The following is a 22,815-nucleotide window of genomic DNA, read 5'->3' on the forward strand; positions in this document are numbered from 1 at the left end:
TAAAGGCAATGAATACAATTTATAAGGCGTTTAAGCTAATGAAAAAAATTCTGTCTAAGCAACTTAGATTTAAAAAGAATACAAGAATAGCATCAGGTGTAAAAAAAAAACAAAAAAAAAAACGACAGAATATAATTTTGTTGGTGGATATAGTTTTGTGCAAAATCATTTTACCTTACACAAAGAGTTATTTGCATAAGAAAAAAACAGAAAAGAAGGGTATCAAAAGCATATTGCACTAAAATGATAAACTTGAATACATTCACAAGCACACGAGAGCCAATGAAGGAGGGGCCGTTCCAGAGAATATTATCTTTGGTAACTACTACTATGAATCGGTGTACAAAAATCTTCACGTTTGACATGGTTGAAGATAAAATTTACAGGTAAGAGGAAATGGTAATATTTTAATTATTTTGGTTATTTGGACTAAATTAGTGCTGTTTAAAAGATAAATCAGATTATGTTGATTCCAACCCTTAATTGATATTGTATTACATCAAGGTAAAACAGATTTATCAAGCACAAATGATAAGCTGACTTTGGCTGACTGAAAAAGATTTACCCAGATTTTTAGCTTTAAGCTGGGCTTACACGGTCAAACAGTTCGTCAAACCCGGTTGTCAAACCTGCGTGTCAAACTGTTTGAAGAGGTGTCAGATACATAAACCAATTGTACATCAAACCTTAGTGTGAATCACATTGTTTGTTCCTCCCTCGTGCATAGAAAATGGGAATTTTCTTGGTAAATTTGTATTGTATTACAGGGTGTGATTTCGAACAGAAAATATGTTTTCCTATAGTAAATAACGTGATATAACCGAATTTGACCTTCATTTCAACCGGAATCCAACATCAATCAATCCGTCTAACTTTAAGTTGACAAATTGGTTGATTGTTATTACGGATGAAATGAAGGTGAAAACCGGTTAAATTATGGTATTTCCTACAGGAAAACATATATTTTCTGTTAAAATGGTTAATTATTATCACTGTTGACATATATGTTGTGTTGAAATATTTAAATATAAGCACTTGTTCAACGTTGTCACTTCTCTTACGAATGTACTGAGAACGATAACATTAGCAACGTTACCAATGATTCACAGTGCTACCAACGATGACGAATGGTACACAGAGTTACCAACGACACGATGACATTACTAGCGGTAGAAATGCTAGATATTTCCATACGTATTTTAAATAATTTTTCTATGTAACTATTACACAATATATAAAAAGTACAAAAAGGGCACAGAACCTAACAAACCCACCTAACCTGTCCAAGAAGTACCCCGGTCACAAAACACACATAATGACTATTGGGGAATGACTTACTTTTATGAAGACAGCGATGAAACTTGTGGGTCACGGGAGGGTGAGACTGACGGATTAACTCCTATGACTGAGATGTGGATGGATGGGGGGCATCGGGATCTTGTGGGTCGAGGGGGTCCATTGTCTGTTGTTGTAAAGGAGGGTAGAGGCGACTGTCAGTAATGAAGAAGTGGTGCAGTAACGTATGTTGTGGATAGTAGTGGATAAAAAAGAACCTGGAAAAATATTGCTTGAAATATTCAGTCTTCATTCCAGGTCTCTGAACCCACTCCTTCACTTCTCTCCAGAGCCGTTCTATATTTTGAGTATGGATGGTTGGGTCTAGGGGGTCAACGAAATGTTCCGAATGATTAATAGACTTATGTTCGTAACCAATTTCTGAAAGAGAGTTGTATGCAGCCCACTTATCACTGATAATAACACTACCAGGTTTGATATATTTCTGAATGAGGGGAATTAGAGTAAAAGATTCTCGTTTAGTAGAAAGGGGCGAACTAAAGGGATAATGAAAAATTTCTTGGATTCACGTTCAATACCCCCAAAGACCCATATGGCACTTAACGGTCTACCACGGTTGTATTTAGCTTTACAAAAATGAGATCGTCTATTTCAACTGTTACTCCATCACCACCAATCGCCTCTTGATTATCTAAGAAGTATTCGGTAACCTCGGAACAGAAACTTCTACAATCAACACTAGTTTGCGAGGATATGTCGATACCATGCATGAGGGTCTCATGGTCCGAATGTTTATGCAAAAAGTGGTTTGCAAATAAAATTATCTTCCATGGGGGTAGACGACTTTTCCCTAAAAATGTACCTTTATAAGAAGTAACGGTATAACCACAACGACGTTTCTTCTTAGTTTTAGGTATGATGGATTCAGAATTACAATAAAACACGTGAATGTCTTTCCTATAAGATAAAAGAGAATGGCACTTGAGGCACTGTAAGCGTTGAGGAATTACGTTGTGTGATTTCAGGAAATAATCGACATTGGCTGAAGAATCATAAAAATCACCATGGAATTTAGAAACTGCTTTTAGGTACGGAATACTGCAGCCGTTACAAGTTTCTATAACTTCCTCCATCGAAAAATACAAAAAAATAAATCTCACTTGAAATGACGCACACCTTACTAGGTCAAAGGTTACAAGGGAAAAGGGTTTGCAGGAAGGGGCATGAACAGACCACTCAAAGAGATAAAGGAAGGGGGGGGGGGGGTAGGGAAATATCAGTAGACAACCCCCTTGTGTAAACTTTGAATAGGCATCGGTTGGTGACTGGTTAAGGGAAAAACAAAGGAGACTAGCTGGTAAACATGAATGAACTAAATAGGGAAACTAGTCCAGAGCAAGTATTTATGTGAGGAGTGAAAAGGAAATAAGAAAAGAAATAAAAACAATATAGGAAGATAAAATGGAATGTATGATAAATAATATTGAATGGGAATATAAAATGAGATGATTTTACCGTGAATGAACTGGATAGGGAAACTAGTCCAGAGCAAGTATTTATGTGAAACCGGGGAGAGAAAAGGAAATAACCAAAGAAATAAACCAAGGCCAAAAACTGGTATGCACGAATGTATGTACAAATGGGTGCTAATGTTAGCATGGAATGCTAACATTTGATCTACATCAGACGTTGGCAGCACTGGTTACTGTATTTTTTCATGAAATAATCTTTGCAACGGCTCCTCCAAAGTTTATCCAGTTATACTGTTTTGTATTTTCCTCTGATTATAATACATTCAGGAAGGTAATGTATAGAGAAGAAAAGGCTTGTTTTACGATTATATATCGTTTCCCCAGTATGTTTTCCCCACCCAAAACCCAGAGTTCCCACTGGGGGTCCCCCATTATCGTAGGATATAGATGTACTGTATATATATTTCTGAAACTATTCATTTGCAACGAGAACGAGTGTAATTTTTTCTATAAGGAAAAGTAGTTGTTTTCCTAGGTTACATTGCCCTGTAATACACTACAATAAAACCAAAAAAACTACTCTTTCTTTTAGAAAAAATTACGCTCTCTTCGAAAATGACACTCGTTTCCGTTGCAAATGAATAGTTTCAGAAATATATATATATATATCTATATCCTACGATAATGGGGGACCCCCAGTGGGAACCCTGGGTTTTGGGTGGGGAAATGGTATATAATGGTAAAAAAAGCCTTTTCTTCGCTATACTTTACCTTCTTTGATAAAGCGATGAAAAAATATGGTAATATTGAGCTGCGCAATCTAACATTAGCAATGTTAGCTTATCATGCTAACATTAGCAGTGTTTTTCATTTATTTTTTGTCATTCTACGGTTGTAGTCGCTCTCATTCGTTCGTTTGTACATAGCAGGTTTCGACCTTCTGCGCATAATCTCCTCCCCCCCTGCGCATAGATTCCTCCTCTACCAATAGGATTTCTTCTTCTCTACCCACCAAATTTAAATATTCGACTTCACCCGCTTTATTCAAGTATATGACTTGATCCAGTACAACTATACCATTCCTTTTGTGTAATACCCTCGTATACATATTACGTTTGACCCCAGTATAACTCGTTTTATTATCCGATACCGTATAAAATCACCCCATTTTATATTCCCATTAAATATTATTCATATATTCCATTTTATCTTGCTATATTACTTTTATACATAATGTTATTACCTTGTCACGCCCCGATTTCACATAGATACTTGCTTTGGACAAGTTTCCCATTCTAGTTCATTCATATTTACTCTCTAGACTCCATTGTTTTTCCGTTAACCAATCACGAACCCATACGTATGGAAAGTTTGCACTGGGGGTGGGGGTTAATACTTCCCTACCCCCTCCCTTTATCTCTTCAAGTGGTCTCTTCATACCCCTTCCAACAAATCCTTTTCCGTGGAATCCTTTGTCCTAGTTGGGTCTTTGTTATTTCAAGTGAAGTTTTTTTTGTATTTTGCGATGGAGGAAGTTATAGAAACTTGTAACGGCTGTAGTATTCCATACTTAAAAGCTATTGCTAAATTTCATGGCAGTTTTTTTGTTACGTCATCCAGTGTTGATAATTTCCTTAAATCACATAATGTAATACCTCAACGTTTACAGTGTCCTAAGTCCACGTCCCAGGGACAGGAGTTAAGACGTTACAGTCTCAACACCCCCGTGACCCACAAGTTTCTGCGTCCAGGTCATAAAAGTAAGTCATTCATTTCTTTAATTTTAATGTTTTTAGGGTGCGCAGCTCAACATTACCTCTTGCCAGTACAAGTTTGTGACCTGGGAAGGGGGTCCGGGGGCTCGCCCCTGGCTAGGGGTCGTAACCTGGGAAGGGGGTCCGGGGGCAAGACTAGGGGTTGTGACCTGGGAACTTCTAGGTTAGGTTAGGTGGATTTGTTAGGTTCTGTACACTTTTGTACCTTTTTATATATTGTGTAAAGGGTATATGGACAAATGTTTTAAAATACACATGCTAATATTATCGTAGCATTGGTAACGTTAGCAATGGCATCGTAAGGTTGGTAACGTTGCGTAACATGGCTAATGTTAGTGTTCGCAGTACATACGTTCTTGATGAGTGAAGTGACATGGAATTTGAACAAGTCATTATATTTAAACATTTTAACAGAAAATATATATCAAGAGACATTATATTTGAAAATTTTAACAGAAAATATATGTTTTCCTGTAGGAAATAATGTGATTTCACCGGTTTTCACCTTCATTTCTGTCGTAATAACAGTAACCAGTTCGGCTAGTTAAAGTTAGTCGAACTGGTTGTTCTGTTTGTTTGCGGTTGAAATGAAGGTCAAATTCGGTCAAATCACGTTATTTACTACAGGAAAACATATATTTTCTGTTCGGAATGAGAATCTGTAATACAGTAAAACTTTACCAAAGAGAAATTGGATTTTGTAGATTCTAATCCTTGATTAATATTGTACTTCAGTAAAGTAAAACAGATTTATCAAGCGCAAATGATAATCTGACTGTGGCTGACTGATATATTGACAAACTTGACTTCGGAAACAGATTTTAGCTTTAAGCCTGGCTTATACGGTCAAACGGTTCGTCAAACCTTTTGTCGAACCTGCATGTCAAACGGTTTGAAGAGGTGTCAGATAGATAAACCAATTGTACATCAAACCTTAGTGTGACTAGCGTTGTTTGTGAAACAAAATGGAGCCTTTGTATATTAGAGGTCAGTTATCTCTCATTTATAGAAAATGGGAATTTTCTTCCCATATTCAGTAAAGTTTTCATAGAAAATGGGAATTTTTTCCCATATTCGGTAAAGTTTTCATAGAAAATAGGCATTTTCTTCCCATATTTGGTAAAGTTTTCATAGAAAATAGGCATTTTCTTCCCATATTCGGTAAAGTTTTCATAGAAAATGGGAATTTTCTTCATGGAGCTTTTGAAGGATAGCGGTCCCACTTAACCCTTTTGAAGAATAGGGGCTCCAGTTTGGACCTTTTGAAGAATAGGGGCCCCAGTTTGGGCCTTTTGAGTATTAAAGGTTCCAGTTGGGACCCGGTGAATATAATGAGGAAAATCAAACGACTATTAATGAAAGAATATGGTGCTACTATAGTGTGAGGTCTACCGCCATATGTCGCCTACCTAAGTGGAGGGTGAGGTCTACCACGTGACCAGCGTCCCAGAGCCCCACACCTAACCATCGAACATGTGAACTGCCCAAATCCATAATAAAACGTGACCTGTTCACGTGACCTGCCCATATAAAAGGAAGCAATTGGAGCTCCTAAATCAGTTTTTCCCTCGGCCTAAAAGAGTTAAAATCGATATCAGCATTCTACAGTGAACCACCAGCAATATTATGTGGATCCAGCGACAGGAGCACACACACAGGCAATTGAGCGATCGTGGTTGGACGCTAAAACGATGATTCTGAAGAGATTAATGCGAGCTGTTGGTCGTCAGCTGTTCCAGTCTCATCTTGATCATTTTTGCTGGAAGGTGATGAGAAAAAATTCCAATGATCTATTTGTGTCATTCTTTGATGTACGAAGTGTGTATCGCTAGAATAAATGTATGGAAATATATGATAACCTGTTTGATGTACGAAGAGTGTATCGCTAGAATAATGTATGGAAATATATGATAACATGTTTGATGTACGAAGAGTGTATCGCTAGAATAAATGTATGGAAATATATGATAACATTTTTATTAGTATGTTTAGTCCTTTTTTTATAATGTAACTAGAAATTCAATTATCTATTTAAGTCATTTCTAAGATATGTTTAAGTTAAGTGTTTATTGCTTAAACAAATGTATGAAATGTGTATTATCTATGAGGGACGAATAATTCAGCAGTAGACCTCACGCTATAGAACTAACAGGAGGTAGATCTCATGCTATAGTGTGGTAGACCTCACGCTATAGTAGCACCAAGAATACTTTATTTTGTAAGCAAAAAAAAATACATAAACATAAAATATATATCAAATTAAAATGTATGGAGAATTAGAAGCAACAGTTTATTGGGAGCCTTTGTATATCAGCGGCCAGTTCCTCACACGTTGGTTAAAAATAGACATCAACTAACCTAAACTTTCCCCCCCAACCTAACCTACAAGCTGTGTCCTTACATACTTACTTAATGGGGGGGCTAACACCCCCCTTACACTACCGTATTCTAAGTTAGACAATACACACATGTGGCCGCTATCATACATACACCGCGTTTATTATATACAAAATTAAATTAGTTGAAATTAATTGCACAAATATTGTTTGTTCTGTAACGGAAATACAAACCACGCTATTTACATGGGGTATTACTTTCGGCGTAGCTGAATGACAAGCCATTAGATGTTTAACGAGGGTTAACTACCCCCTCGCTAGTTAGCGAGAGGGTAGGGGAGGGGTAGCTAGCTACCCCTCCCCCCTCACACACTGGTGAACTGATTCACTTCGCTTTTGGCTCGGGTGATGGTCAGATGTGTCCACCTCACCCTCGCATACTGACAGCCTTAATCTTTTTTTTGCTTTTTCTTACAGTTGTGTGTTCGGAAGCTGGCCTCTACCTCTATCATGCGGAAGTGCCCTGGCTTACCCGACCGCCCTTGTGGGACTTGTATGTCGGCGGTCGAGACGGATCCTCACACCTTGTGTCCGTACTGCAGAGGTCAACGGTGTGATAGAGACAAAGTTTGCAGTGAGTGCAGGGAGTGGTCTACCTCCCAGTGGGAGAGCTTTTCCCGGTGACGGAAGAAGAAGTCTAGGCGGGATCTTTCTCCTTCAAGGGTTTCCTTGAAGAAGGAAGGTTCCAAGGACTTTTCTTCTGTTGCTTGAACCTCCTCCGAAGCTCCCACTCGATCGGTCTCTCGTGAGAGGCCGGCGAGTGGTAGCGTAGGCCATTCTTTTGTTGACCAACCTCGGGGTTCGGGAGAGGGAGTTGCCTCCCATAGCGAGGCAGCTCCTCCTCCTCTGGGGGAGGATTTTAATAACACTGTTTACGTATAATGATGATTTATTACAGCTTTGGGCTTCCTTGGGGCTTAAGGGTTCGCCCTCCAGGGAAGCCCTGTTTGACTTGATCCAGTTGGGCGCAGCTGTCAAACAGTCGCCGGCGATAGCGGAGGTAGATCCTCTGTCTATCGGCGACGTGTAGATCCTCTGTCTATCGTCGACGTTGTTGTGGCAGAGGCTTCCGACGGGTCGGATCAAACCCCTGCCTTGGTTGCTGATGTTGCTGAAGGCTCAGTTCCCCCCTCTGAACATCCTTCGAGGCAGGAGCTGAGTCCAACGGTTTCTCCTGCGGGTGATTCTCCCCCTCGGGGGAGTTCACTGACAGAGACTCCTCTTCGGAGGACCGACGATAGTGTTCCTGCTCCTAGAGATCGTCTTCGCCGCAAGGCTCGCCCTCCTCTTTGCCGTAGAGGTCTTCCTTCTCCCTACAAGGGAGTTAGGAGGCGCCTCTTCGGTTCTTCACCTTCGACGTCCCCCGCAGAGGTTCCTCCTCGACGTGAGTCGACCGTTGCAGCTGCATCACTGGACCTCTCTGCAGATCGTTCGCGATCTCCCACGCCTGCCAGACCTGTGGATCTTCCTTCACCGTTCCTGGAAGCTGACGCGCAGTGGGCGCCCACGCACCCCGTTTTCCAACGGGTACCGGTTCCTTCGGGGCAAAAGGGCTTGTTTCACAATTTGAGCAAGTCCCTTAAGTGCCAGGTTTCACCTGTGTGCCCACGTTCTCCTGCGCGCAAGTGCTCTCCTGCTGTTGCTGAGGACCATCCTGCACCAGAATCAACGCGCCAGCGATCTCCTGCAGCAGAAGCAGAGTCAACTCGTCACCGATCTCCTGCCCGCCAGTGCTCTCCTGCGCGCAAGCGCTCGCCTACGCGCCAGCGATCTCCTGTGCACCAGCGATCTCCTGTGCACCAGCGATCTCCTACTCGCCAGCGCACATCTGCGCGCCCTGTTCCTGACACGCGCCATGCGCGCCCACGATCTTCTGTGCGCCCACGATCTCCAGCTCGCCAGCGATCTTCTCCTGCGCGCCATCGTTCGCCCGCGCGCCCACGATCCTCGGATCTGGGCGCAGGCAAGAAGACTCTTCCTTCTCCTTCTTGCCCGTGATCACCTGCGCGCCCTCGGGACTCGACCACGCGTCAGCCCTCGCCTGCGCGCCATCGTGCGCACTCACCTTTGCGCACTTCCAGAGTTGGACGAGACACTACGCGCCTACACGCTCACGAGAAGTTTCCTGCACGCGCCCACGAGCAGCCTCCGGTACGCGCTTCTACACCTACTGGCCCTGCGCCCCAGCCGTCTTCTCCAGACCGCGCACCTGCGTGTCAGCGATCTCCTGCCCGCCTGCGCGCAAGCACTCTCCAGCGTGCCCGTGCACCCACGATCCTGCTTGCCGAAGGTCTCCTATGCGCCCACGCGCAATCTCACCTGTGCGCAGTCGCTCACCTTCTCGCCCTACGCGCCATCACTCGCCATCACTCGCCTGTGCGCCATCACTCGCCAACGCGCCGTCGCTTGTCTGCGTGCCGTCATTCTCCCGGCCGCCAACGCTCGCCCTTATGCCCACGCGCCCCCTCGCCCGCGCTTTCATCTCCGCGCGCCTTTCGCGCGCCAACCTGTGATTTTTCCATCGCGCGAGCACCAGCGCGATTCCCGCCGGGTTTCGCAACGCGAGCAGCCTAGCGAGTCTTCATGAGCGCGTACAACCAGGTCATCATCTTCACGATCCCACCCCCGCAAGCGCAGAACAGCGCGCTCGCAGGAGGAGGGGAAGTCTTCAGAGAGGTCTAGGCACCAATCTTCTTCCTTTCAGGCAGGCCCTATGGTTTCTACTCCGAAGGATCGCCCGATCCCCTTCCCTCCAGTGGGAGTCTCTGACACTGCGTCTGTCAGTCGGTAGCCTTGGTTTGGGTCCCTTATCAGAGCTGTCGTCCAGGCTGTTAAGCCTGCCTTCGCTGATTTGGGTCTCAAACCAACGACAGCTTCGACCCCACTGAAGAGGAAGAGAGGAGTAGAGTTCGTGGTGACTTCTCCTAGGGTCAAACTGGCTCCTAAGAAGTCCGTAAGGAAGGCTCCTTCCCCCCCTCAGACGTTCTCTCCTTCTCCTGTGGACGAAGCTTTTCCGTCCTCAGGAGAATCTATTGAGGTGAGACCTTCTCCCACCGCACCAATGGGAGAGACCCCACCACGTGTAGGAGAATCGTCGCGTGTTGGGGCAGAGAAGAGCCCTCAGACTTCTTTACTGGAGTCCTGCATCCCTCTTAGAAGGGAACCGAAGGACTCGAAGACCGTCCCGAAGTCTTCTTCAAGGATTCGACCAGAACCAGCGAGACCCCAGGAGAACGTCCACGTGTCCCCCCAAGTAGAGCAGTTGGGGACAGGAGACTTTGCTGCCATTTCACCAGGAGGACAGCAGCATGATTCAGAGTACGCCTTCTGGAAAGTCCTGACTCTGATGAGGCATCTCAACAAGTTCAAGGACCCGGAGACCACCCCTCGTGAAGGCAAGGATACGGTCCTGGACCAAGTCTATGGCACTCAGAAACCCTCTAAGGCCAGTGCGGCTCTGCCTTGGTCCCAAGGGGTGAAGAGTGCCAGAGATAAGGTTGAGGGCCAGCTTTCGGAGCTCGCCTCCTCCAGCCGTTCCTCTGCTGGTAACAAGCTCCTCCCACCTCCTCGTGTGCAACAGAGGAGGTACTTTGAGATCATGGAGGAGCCTTGTTTAGCTCTCCCGCTCCACCACTCCGTGGAAGAGCTTACCAGGGGAGTCTCTTTTGAGAGACTCTCCAGCTGGCAGGTGACATTCTCGGCAACAGAGATCCTGAGTCAGGAGAAGGTCGCAAAGTGTTCCATGCAGGCCACTTCGTGGCTGGATGTCTGGCTAGGGTCTCTGGGCATCCTGCTGCGATCCAAGGATCTGTCCAAGGAGAGCACCAGGAAGGCCCTGGAGACCTTCCTCCTCTCGGGCACACGTACCATCGAGTTTCTGGCCCACCAAGTTTCGAACTTGTGGGCAAACTCGATCTTGAAATGACGTGATGCGGTGACCGAGAGGTTGCACTCGAAGGTCCCAGCCATGGATGTCTGCAAGCTCAGACACTCTTCCATCCTAGGAAAGAGCCTGTTTGAGCCCAAGGATGTGGAACAGGCAGCTGAGAGGTGGAGGAAATCGAACCACGATTCTCTCCTCCAAAGGGCTCTTACATCTAACCCCTACAAGCCTCCAGCACCTCAACAACCTCGCCAGTCCAAGACGACGAAACCGGCAGCGGCAGCAAAGACGAAGGTGTCCAAGCAGCAGCCCTTTCCTGTCAAAGACAAGAAGGGCGGAAAATCCTCCAGGGGAGGCAAGAATCCTAGAGGGAGCGGCCGAGGCCGCAAACACTAGGATTGGCAATCCCCCTGCATGTCCACCAGTGGGGGGATGCCTGCAAAGTTGCGCATTCAGGTGGCAGCAACTCGGGGCCGATTCCTGGACGATCTCCGTGATCAGTCAGGGATATCGCGTCCCGTTCATAACATCTCTTCCTTCCCTGACAGCGAATCCAGTGTCGTTGAGCTCCTATGCCATGGGATCGGTAAAGGGGCTAGCCCTTCGGGCAGAAGTCGAGACCATGCTCAAGAAGGATGCTCTCCAGGAGGTCGTCGACGTCTCCCCAGGCTTCTTCAGTCGACTCTTTCTTGTAAAGAAGGCGTCTGGAGGCTGGAGACCCGTCATCGACCTCTCAGCTCTGAACAAGTTTGTCAAACAAACTCCGTTCAGCATGGAGACAGCAGACACGGTCAGACTTGCAGTGAGACCGCAAGACTTGCAGTGAGACCGCAAGACTTCATGTGTACACTGGATCCGTCTTCCTGGAAGTACTTGAGATTCAGCCTAGACAACAAAATCTACCAGTTCAAGGTGCTGTGTTTCGGTCTCTCCACAGCACCTCAGGTATTCACCAGAGTGTTCACCCTGATATCTTCGTGAGCGCACAGGATCGGCATCCGTCTCCTCCGCTATCTGGACGACTGGCTGATCCTGGCAGACTCGGAGTCGACCCTTCTTCGACACCGAGACAAGCTTCTGGGACTTTGCCAAGATCTAGGGATCATGGTAAATCTCGAGAAGTCTTCTCTGCTCCATCTCAACGACTGGTATATCTTGGCATGATATTGGACACCAATCTCCACAAAGCCTTTCCATCAGACGACTGGATAGCAAGGCTGAGGAGGGTCGCAGATCCTTTCCTCAGACGAGAAGAGCTTCCAGCCCAATCGTGGTTACGTCTCCTAGGTCACCTTTCCTCCTTGGCCCGTCTGGTTCCAAACAGCCGCCTCAGGATGAGATCCCTGCAATGGCGACTCAAGTCCCGGTGGAATCAAGGCCACAATTCCCCGGACATTCTGGTCCCTATGGGTCCTGCAGAACGGACGGACCTTCAGTGACGGAAACCTTCGAAAGGGAGTGGATCTTCTCGTCCTCCCCCCGGATTTGATGCTGTTCTCGGATGCTTCAAAAGAAGGGTGGGGGGCCCACGTTCTGAACCACAGGATCTCAGGCCTATGGTCAGAATCAGATAAGTGCCTCCACGTAAATCTGCTAGAAATGAAGGCCGTATATCTGGCACTTCAACAGTTCCAACGGATCCTGGCGGGTCACTCCGTGGTGGTGGTGATGAGCGACAACACCACGGTAGTGGCTTACATCAACAAGGAGGGAGGTACCTTTTCACAACAGCTATTCCATCTTGCAGTAGAGATACTGAGATGGACCGAAGTCCACTCGATTCCACTATTATCTCGCTTCATTCCGGGCAAGAGGAATGTGCTCGCCGACAGTCCGAGCAGAGCATCGCAGATAGTGAGTACCGAGTGGTCTTTGGATCCTCTAGTAGCCAGCAAAGTCCTGACTTTGTGGGGTTCCCCGATGGTGGACCTATTCGCGACAGCCTTGAACTTCAAGCTTCCGCTGTACTGTTCCCCAGTCCCGGACCCTAAGGCACTCTGGCAAGATACCTTCCAACAACGGTGGGACAACATCGACGTTTACGCCTTCCCACAGTTCTGTCTGATGAGAAGGGTGCTCAACAAGACCAGACTATCGGTCAACCTGTCAATGACCTTGATAGCTCCGCTATGGCATCATGCAGAGTGGTTCCCAGACCTCCTCCATGGAACGTGGTTCGTATCCTTAGGTCTCTTAAGAGACCTCCGTTTGAACCATTACGCCAGGCTTCTGATCGTCACCTGACTTGGAAGACGGTGTTCCTGCTCGCTCTGGCTTCAGCCAAGCAAGTCAGTGAACTTCATGGTCTCTCGTACGACGTCGCCCATTCAAGGAGATGGGGGGAGGTAACGTTCGGGTTCGTCCCTGAGTTTGTTGCTAAGACTCAAAATCCTGGAGTTCCGGACCCACAGTTCGACTCCTTCAGGATTTCGAGTCTCCATTCTGTAACAGATAACCCAGACCATCTCCTACTATGCCCAGTAAGGAGTCTGAGGTTCTATCTTAAGAGAACAGCTGCAGTTCGTCCTCGAGTGCAAGCCCTGTTTGTGAGCACAGGAAGGACGAAGATGATGGTCACTAAGAACACCATCTCAACTTGGATTCGCAGGGTCATCCACCATTCCCTGAATCCAGACCCTCCTCCGTCACGTCGCCCTAGAGCACACGATGTCAGAGGCATCGCTACGTCCCTGGCATTCAAGAGAAACTTGTCAGTGACGCAGGTTCTACAAGCTGGGGTCTGGAAGCGTCAAACGACCTTCACAGCCCACTACCTGCAGGACGTGACCCACAGGAGGCTCGATACGTTCTCTATCGGCCCTGTGGTGGCTGCACAACAGCTGGTCTAACCTCAGGCTCCTTAATGGACAAGTAGTAGAAGGTTGAGGGCATTGTTACCTGGTTTTAGTCTGCGTGAATGAAAAAGCATGTCTGGCCCTTACTCTTTTCTTCATCCTCCCCTCTCTTGGGGAAAGCAGCATCCTGGGTTCTCTGCATAGCTGACCTCAAACCACTGCAGGTAAACCATGCTTCCTTGTGTTCCTAGTATTAAATAATACCCCATACCCTGACGAGGTGGTATTGGGAACGTCCTAGCCTAGAATTCCATCTAAAGGACTTCAGGTCAACTTCTTAGGACGAGTCACACTTCTTTCCTTCACACACAAGCTTATGTAGGCCGCACGTTGCGAGGTGCAGGGACTCCTTATCTCGAGTGCTACACACTCGGATTCTGAGTCCCCGGGCAAAGCCAAAGCCAGTAAGGCTGGGAGTCACCACCCTACCTAAGGGTTAAGTCACTCCATGTAAATAGCGTGGTTTGTATTTCGGTTACGGAACAAATGACAAATTCGGAGATAATTTCTATTTTTCCTAACCATACAAACCTTAGCTATTTACACATACTTGCCCGCCAGCCCTGTCCCTGTGAAGTCCTACCTCTAAGCGAAGTGAATCAGTTCACCGGTGTGTGAGGGGGGAGGGGTAGCTAGCTACCCCTCCCCTAACCCCCCGCTAACTAGCGGGAGGGTAGTTAACCCTCGTTAAAAATCTAATGGCTTGTCATTCAGCTATGCCAAAAGTAATACCCCATGTAAATAGCTAAGGTTTGTATGGTTAGGAAAAATACAAATTATCTCCGAATTTGTCATTTTGAAATTTCAAAACAAAAAGAATCAAATAGGTTAGGTTAGTTTGACACCCAATCATGTTGTTTCTCGATTTCCTTGGCAGTTGTTCTTCCCTAAATCCCTTTTTAACAATGCAGGTCCCAGTTTTCTCCTTTTGAAGAATAAAGGTCACAGGTTCGTATGGGACCGCTATTCTTCAAAAGCTCCTTTTCTTCCCTCAACCACCCCTCTCAATCCTGAGCTGAAATGTCATAAGTTTTAGATATTCTGTGATTATTGATCCCTTAGATATTTCACTCTTGCCATTTTCATGTTTCCATAATCTTTGTTTGAATGTATTGAGACTTTTTAATTTAGTATTGTGGTTGTTGGTATACCGGTATGTAAAGGTGGATGTTGTTTCGATAGACATTGTGTAAGTCAAGCATAATGATGGTATCTCCTTTCTCATCCTAAATTTATGCATATTAATTTTCAGTGAAGATCTCCCGATGATGAGCAAGAATGAGACTAACGGTATTGCTGGATCCATGACCAACAGCACCTCTGAAGATTGCCTTGGATGTCGATTGGTTAGTGGAGGTGGATTGATGGGTGTGTCTCTCTATGTTGGATATCACGCTGCGAAGAATACTCACCCAATTGGTAGAACTGTAACGTTTTTATTTGCAGGAGGTAAGTCAAGTAATAAGAGTAAATATTTATCACTTTTCTTAAAGCCATGTTTTCATTTGTGCCAGTTATTAACACCTTCACTAAAACATTGGTGCCAGTTATTAACACCTTCACTAAAAAATTTGTGCCAGTTATTAATACCTTCACTAAAAAATTTGTGCCAGTTATTAACACCGCTAAAAATTGTGCCAGTTATTAACACCTTCACTAAAGATGAGTTGGGTTTAATTACTTAACAATAAGTAATTAGATTTGGAGAAATTTGGATCGGGATAAGGGACTTAGATGAAGTTGATGAAGGGGGTTTGTGGATTGCCCATCCTTGGTGAAGGTTTGTGGCACGGACAGCTTTTTAATACAATACTGTACTGTATTCCAAATGCTCATACATTTCTGTAGAACAAACTAAAGGTGGGTAGGGAAGTAAAGAATCTAATTCATAAATAAAAGCGCAACATTAAGTAATTTATGGGAAGAGTTTTGCACTTCATGTAACCCATACAGTTTTGTAGATTTTTTTCGACATTAAGAATACCTTCAATGGATTCTTTTCAAGTCTTATAGTAAAGGAGCAGAGAGAACAGGTACTGGGTAGTGTTATATCATGTTTCTTAGATGGGATAAAGATGCTTACATTGCTAAACTAACTTAGGGTACAGGAACTAAGTATTGTACTCTACTAGAAGTTCCATGATGAAATACAGTCAAGCTTATGGAAGTTTGTCAAACTAAGCCATCTACCAGGACAAGTGGTTGTTGTCAGGGGAAATTCTTCATTTTATTCCTCTATTATGGTAATATATTGACGTTGTCAGTATAAGCAATCAAAAGCTATAGGTTAGTATTATTTTTGGTTTACCAAAAAACGGATTTTGAGCGAAGCAAAAAATCTATTTTTGGGCTCAAGCCATGTCATCCTGATGGAAGATTCCTTCAGTAGCTTCCTAAGGGTATATATGACTACAAGTAGATATTCCCAGATAATTAAACTAAAGGTTTCACAGACTTCTAACTTCTGGCGCGAGTACCCATAAGGTTTCCCTTTAGGATATCGTATAATAACAGGGGACGTATGCTTGACATGCCACATAGCTATCTGCACCCCAAATTGCGTTTACGCTTCTAGGGGGAAGTGTGGCAAGTTATGGGAGGAGCCGTTACAAAGTTCTCCTCCTCCGTTACTGTTACGGTACTCGGCGACGTCAACATCCGGTCACCATCTTGGTTGACGTCATTGTAACCTAAGACCACCGTTTCAAATTCTTTAGAATAGCTACCCTAGTTTCTTGTTTCATCCTCAGGATTATAATAATGTCTTTTAGGATAAGGCTATTAAAAAAACTTTTCTTACTCCTGTGCATTTATCTCCCTTACAAAGATTAGGGCATATAAAGCCACACTCCTCTAAATTTCCATGCTGATGAAAACACTTCTATGGCAAAATCACAAATTTTTAAGTAATTTGTATTTTTCAATATTAAACTTAGCCGGTGATCATATAAGCTGTCAGCTCTGCTGCCCGACAGAAAAACCTAAGGACAAAATACGCCAGCGATCGCTATACAGGTGGGGGTGTACATCAACAGCGCCATCTGTCGAGCAGGTACTCAAGTACTCCATGTAAACACAGAACCAATTTTCTCTCTGTCGTGCCACCGGCAAGACCTACTAAATACGCTGTTGCTTACTGGATTGATTTTCACAGATTTTGGTGAAGTACTCATTTCTAGTTATTAGCTTTCGCTTTGCAGAGGTTATCTTCAATACTTCCTTGCATTCTTTGATTGAATTTTGGATTATTTGTTGACGACTTGGATAGATTTTGAATTCCCCTTTGACTAATTCAAGATGGCTGACCCTTCTCAAGTCCCTAAATACAGAAAGTGTAGTGCTAGGGACTGTTCAAGGCGTCTTCCGAAGGCCTCTATCGATCCGCACACCATTTGTTCCAATTGTCGGGGTAAAACCTGTCAATTGGAAGATCGATGTGAGGAATGCGTTGGGCTTTCGGAATTCGATTTTCTCGAATTCCTGAAATATTCACGTAGGCTAGAGAGAGATAGAGTCAGGAGAAGTTCATCTCGCTCCGTTGATTTTTCCTCTCCCCATGCCCCACAACCTATTCCTTCCCCTGTAGTGGTTGCTCCTGATCCCCCTTCTAGCACTCAACAACCTTCGATGGCGGATATGATGCGTGCCATCCAGGCTCTGGGTGAGAGAGTCGAGTCATTGGCGAGTGACCGTAATCAACTCATGGCAGACGTCAAGGAGTTGAAGGGTAAGAGTGCAGTGTGTAGTGACAAAGTGAGTGGAAGTGTTGTGGAAAGTGTTAGTGTTGCGCTTGAGGGTGCGTCTGTTCGTGCCTGTCGTCCTCCCAGTCCGGGACCTCTTGCAAGCTCCCAAGCCCAGGGGAGAAGCAATGTCGTACGACCAAAGGGTTCGACAGGCTTTAATCAGCGGACAGACGTTCCCTCCGTGGTTTCGGACGTATCTTGCCAAGATCGCCCCACCCACAAGAAGACGAGAGAGCCCATTTATTCCTCGTCTGCGGAAGATGTTTCTCGGAAGAAACAATGGACCAAGGTCTCACGACCTCTCAAACGCAAGGTCCCTTCCGCGCAAGTCCAACGGCCCAGTTGTAGCCACTGGGTCAGTTCGGACTCGCTGCAGTCTTCCGATGACTGCACACCTCCTAAGAGAGGCAAAGCGGTACCGCAACAGGCAGTAACACCGTCTGTTGCCGCACCTGCTACTGTAGACCCTAAGTGGGCTTTACTGCAGACCATGCAGACACAGTTGTCATCTTTAATGCAGGACTTTCGTGCGGAGAAGGTTGACGCTGCACCCGTTAGCCTACAACCAACCACGGTTGTGCGTCCAGTTGACGCTGAGGCTACCTTCTCCCGCACTCCAGCTGTGAGAGTCCCGCCACCCATGCGCACTGTACCCTGCCAGCCGCATGTTGACGTTCGCCGACGCACGGAACCCTCCGTTGACGTTCGCGAGTTACAACAACAACAACCTAAGTTGTTTTGTTTTGACGCGGTGCGTCAACCTCCGCAACCCACTGTGGTTACCCCTACTCGCCCACAGCAGACTAGACAGTCGGGAGTAGACGCTTTGCGCCCCCGCGCAGCTATGGTTGTTGCCAGCTCACAGACTGACCAACAGTTCCATGACGTTGCGTCCAGTGCAGTCACGCATGCACCCGTGCTGCCGGACTCAGCTGACCAGCCAATGCCTACTCCTTTGCCGCTTCCTCCTCAGCATTCAGACGATGGACTCTCTGATGATGACGACGCTGCACACCTTGACGACCCGCACACGGACATCGACGAACCCAAGACCACGCCTCCCTCCTTGGACTTTAGGAAAGTACTTGCACTGTTCAAGGATATGTATCCCGATCAGTTTGTTTCTGCGGCCCCACGCTCACCTCCATCTGAGTTCGCTTTTGGCACGCAGTCATCCGCGCCTGCCTTTACGAAGCTCGTCCTCGCCCGCTCGTCCAAGAGAGCTTTAAGGGTGTTGGGAGATTGGATGCAGTCCAAAAAACACCTGGGGAAGACAGCATTCTTGTTTCCCCCTGCGAAACTCGCTTCCAGATCGAGCGTCTGGTATGCCACGGGAGAAGTTCTCGGCTTGGGAGTTCCTGCCTCTGCCCAGGGCGACTTCTCAAGTCTAGTAGACTCTCCCCGCAGGCTGGCCATGAGACGCTCCAAGATTTGTTGGACTCCTTCAGATTTAGATCATCTGATGAAAGGAGTGTTCAGAGCGTTCGAAGTGTTTAACTTTTTGGATTGGTGTTTGGGAGCGTTGAGCAGGAAGACCTCCCCTTCTGACAAGGAAACTTCCATGCTCATTATGTCCTGCATGGACAAGGCCATACGGGACGGTTCCAGTGAGCTTGCGGCTTCGTTCGTTTCCGGGGTCCTCAAGAAACGAGAAAACCTTTGCTCCTTCTTGTCAGCTGGAGTAACACAATGTCAGAGGTCGGAGCTTATGTTTGCTCCTCTCTCGAAGTGCCTTTTCCCAGAGGAGTTGATCAAGGAGATTGCTGCCTCCTTGATTCAAAAAGACACGCATGACCTATAGTCTATTTTTTATAGCGGTGCATATTTGCACCCACTCACAGGGGTGCCCTTTTAGCTCGGAAAGGTTCCTGATACCTGATTGGTCGGAAGTATTTTTGTCCGAACACCTTCATTGTTCTCGAATAATTACCAAGTAATGTGAATCGAAACTTATTTGTTAACCTATATTTCTCCATCAGATATATGTTTTGTCAATAAACAATGTGAAAGAATGAATATATTATAAAGAATCGTCTTGGTAAGTCTAAATTTAATAACACAATCCGCCGAAGTCAACGACAGCAGCTTGTTTTCGGATGCACGCTTTGTAATTTTGTAATTTTTCACACATTTTAACGCAAATTGGGATAAATTACACTCAGCATAAGTTAAACATGTTATTGTAAACTTTCTTTGAATACCAGAATTTACCAAAATCATGGAATTAATAAAACCCGATATTTGTGAAAACTTATGGGGAGGTAAAAGAACAGCCTGTAGCGGCCTGGCGGGAAAACAATCCCTTCTGACTTGTAGACGCAGTTTTCCTTTCAGTTTCAATAGTCTTGCATTGTCTCTCTTCGTATTATTTTGCTTATTATTTTCCCACATTCTTGTTCCTCACCTAATATCTATCTATTTTCCCGATATCACTTCTTCCATAAATGGGATATCCGCACTACGATTCCTTATTTCTTTTCCTCTGTCGAAAGTGATGGCTTGAAGGGAAGCGCGTGCTAGTCTCATTAAAATAGTGTAGAGGCGGGAATAAAGATAAAATACTATGCTTAATTTCAGGTTTACAGAATAGGTTATACTTAATACACAGCATAAAATTTATGTTGTTATTATTTATATGCTTACTGACGTAAGGTACAAAACATAAGGAAACGTAGTGCGGATATCAAATAGGCCTATATGAAAGAAGGGATATCGGGGAAAATAGATAGATATTATGTGAGGAACAGGAATGTGGGAAAATACTAAGCAAAACAATACAAAGAGAGACAATGCAAGACTATTTAAACTGAAAGGAATAGGCCGAACTATATTACGAAAGAAAAAAAAAACTGCGTCTACAAGTCAGAAGGGATCGTTTTCCCGCCAGGCCGCTACAGGCTGTTCTTTTACCTCCCCATAAGTTTTCACGAATATCGGGTTTTATTAATTCCATGATTTTGGTAAATTCTGGTATTCAAAGAAAGTTTATAATAACATGTTTAACTTATGCTGAGTGTAATTTATCCCAATTTGCGTTAAAATGTGTGAAAAATTACAAAATTACAAAGCGTGCATCCGAAAACAAGCTGCTGTCGTTGACTTCGGCGGATTGTGTTATTAAATTTAGACTTACCAAGACGGTTCTTTATAATATATATATTCTTTCACATTGTCTATTGACAAAACATATATCTGATGGAGAAATATAGGTTAATAAATAAGTTTCAATTCACATTACTTAGTGATTATTCGAGAACAATGAAGGTGTTCGGACAAAAATACTTCCGACCAATCAGGTATCAGGAACCTTTCCGAGCTAAAAGGGCACCCCTGTGAGTGGGTGCAAATATGCACCGCTATAAAAAATAGACTATAGTTGCGTCATCTGCACGCAAAGCCACCCCTTTGCCTTCCGTGTCTAGACCCAGGATGGATACTCCAGCGTCAAGATTTATTCCGCCCTTTCGTGGCAGAGCCTCCAGCAGAGGAGGTGCTCGTGCCGAAGGGAAACGGGGGAGCAAGAAGAAAGGTACCAAGTCCTTTAGAGGCAGAGTCTGACTGCCACCTTCTTCAGACAGCAGTGGGAGCCAGACTCAAGAACTACTGGCAGTCCTGGAAGAACAGGGGCGCAGATGCACAATCTGTGAAGTTGCTCAGAGAAGGGTACAAGATCCCATTCTTGCGCAAGCCCCCTCTAGCAACGACTCCCATCTACCTCTCTCCCAGGTACAGAGAGGAGGACAAGAGACTAGCTTTGAAGCAAGAGGTGTCTCTCTTACTAGAAAAGGGAGCGGTAGTCAAAGTCCGGGACCATCAATCCCCGGGCTTCTACAACCGTCTCTTCTTAGTGGTAAAGAAGACAGGAGGGTGGAGACCGGTGCTAGACGTCAGTGCTCTGAATGTCTTTGTCACCAAGCAGACGTTCGCCATGGAGACGACAAAGTCTGTTCTAGCAGCGGTCAGGAAGGAAGACTGGATGGTCTCTTTAGACCTCAAGGACGCTTACTTTCACGTCCCCATCCACCCAGATTCCCAACCTTTTCTAAGGTTCGTTTACGGGAAGGTTGTCTACCAATTTCAAGCCCTGTGCTTTGGCCTAAGCACGGCGCCTCTTGTCTTTACGAAACTGATGAGGAATATTGCCAAATTCCTGCATTTAGCAGACATCAGAGCCTCCCTCTATTTGGACGACTGGCTTTTAAGAGCTTCGTCCAGTCGTCGCTGTCTGGAGAATCTAAAGTGGACTCTAGATCTGACCAAGGAATTGGGTCTCCTGGTCAATATGGAAAAGTCCCAACTGGTCCCATCCCAAACTATAGTGTACCTAGGGATGGAGATTCACAGTCAAGCTTTTCGGGCTTTTCCGTCGGCCCCCAGAATAAGTCAAGCCCAAGGATGCATCCAGAACATGCTAATGAAGGACCGATGTTCAGTCAGACAGTGGATGAGTCTGATAGGGACGCTTTCATCACTGGACCAGTTCATTGCGTTAGGGAGACTGCACCTCCGTCCCCTTCAATTTCACCTGGCTGTTCACTGGAGAAAGGACAAGACGCTAGAAGCGGTCTCGATCCCTATTTCCGAGAAGATGAAGTCATCACTGACCTGGTGGAAGGACAACATCAACCTCAGAGAGGGTCTGCCCCTGACTGTTCAGACCCCCAACCACGTTCTCTTCTCGGACGCATCGGACACGGGCTGGGGTGCGACATTAGACGGTCGGGAATGCTCGGGCACCTGGAACTCGGAGCAAAGAGCGTTACATATCAACTGCAAGGAGCTACTGGCAGTTCATCTGGCCTTGAAAAGCTTCAAGTCCCTCCTTCTAGGCAAGGTGGTGGAGGTGAACTCCGATACTACCGCTAGAGAGTTAGGGGGTCCTTTGACTGGCCAGACAGTACCATATTGGATCCTTCTCTCTGGTTACGGTTCTTTCCCTTTCCCTACACAGACACCGAATAGTCTGGCCTATTCTTTACAGATTCTCCTCTGTCCTCATACACCTGACAACACTGAGATTACTAAACAATTCTTCTTCACCCAAGGGGTTAACTACGGCAATGTAATTGTTCAGTGGCTACTTTCCTCTTGGTAAGGGTAGAAGAGACTCTTCAGCTATGGTAAGCACCTCTTCTAGGAGAAGGACACTCCAAAATCAAACCATTGTTCTCTAGTCTTGGGTAGTGCTATAGCCTCTGTACCATGGCCTTCCACTGTCTTGGGTTAGAGTTCTCTTGCTTGAGGGTACACTCAGGCACACTATTGTATCTGGTTTCTCTTTCTCTTGTTTTGTTCAAGTTGTTATAGTTTATATAGGAAATATTTATTTAAATGTTGTTACTATTCTTAAAATATTTTATTTTTCCTTGTTTCCTTTCCTCACTGAGCTATTTTC

General features: G+C 45.4%; 1 protein-coding gene across 1 annotated transcript in view; it reads left to right on the forward strand.

Annotated features, from left to right (window-relative positions):
• The first annotated feature begins 265 nt into the window (after nt 1–265).
• LOC137642780 (uncharacterized) overlaps nt 266–22,815 on the forward strand; it is a 43,227-nt gene continuing 20,677 nt past the window's right edge. The window contains exons 1-2 of the mRNA XM_068375631.1: nt 266–386; nt 14,930–15,126. Of these exons, the coding sequence (XP_068231732.1) occupies nt 283–386; nt 14,930–15,126 (301 nt within the window). The 5' untranslated portion in view covers nt 266–282. The remainder of the gene's footprint in view (nt 387–14,929; nt 15,127–22,815) is intronic.

This window comes from Palaemon carinicauda, chromosome 6 (assembly GCF_036898095.1).
Source record: "Palaemon carinicauda isolate YSFRI2023 chromosome 6, ASM3689809v2, whole genome shotgun sequence".
NCBI classification, from domain to species: Eukaryota; Metazoa; Arthropoda; class Malacostraca; order Decapoda; family Palaemonidae; genus Palaemon; species Palaemon carinicauda.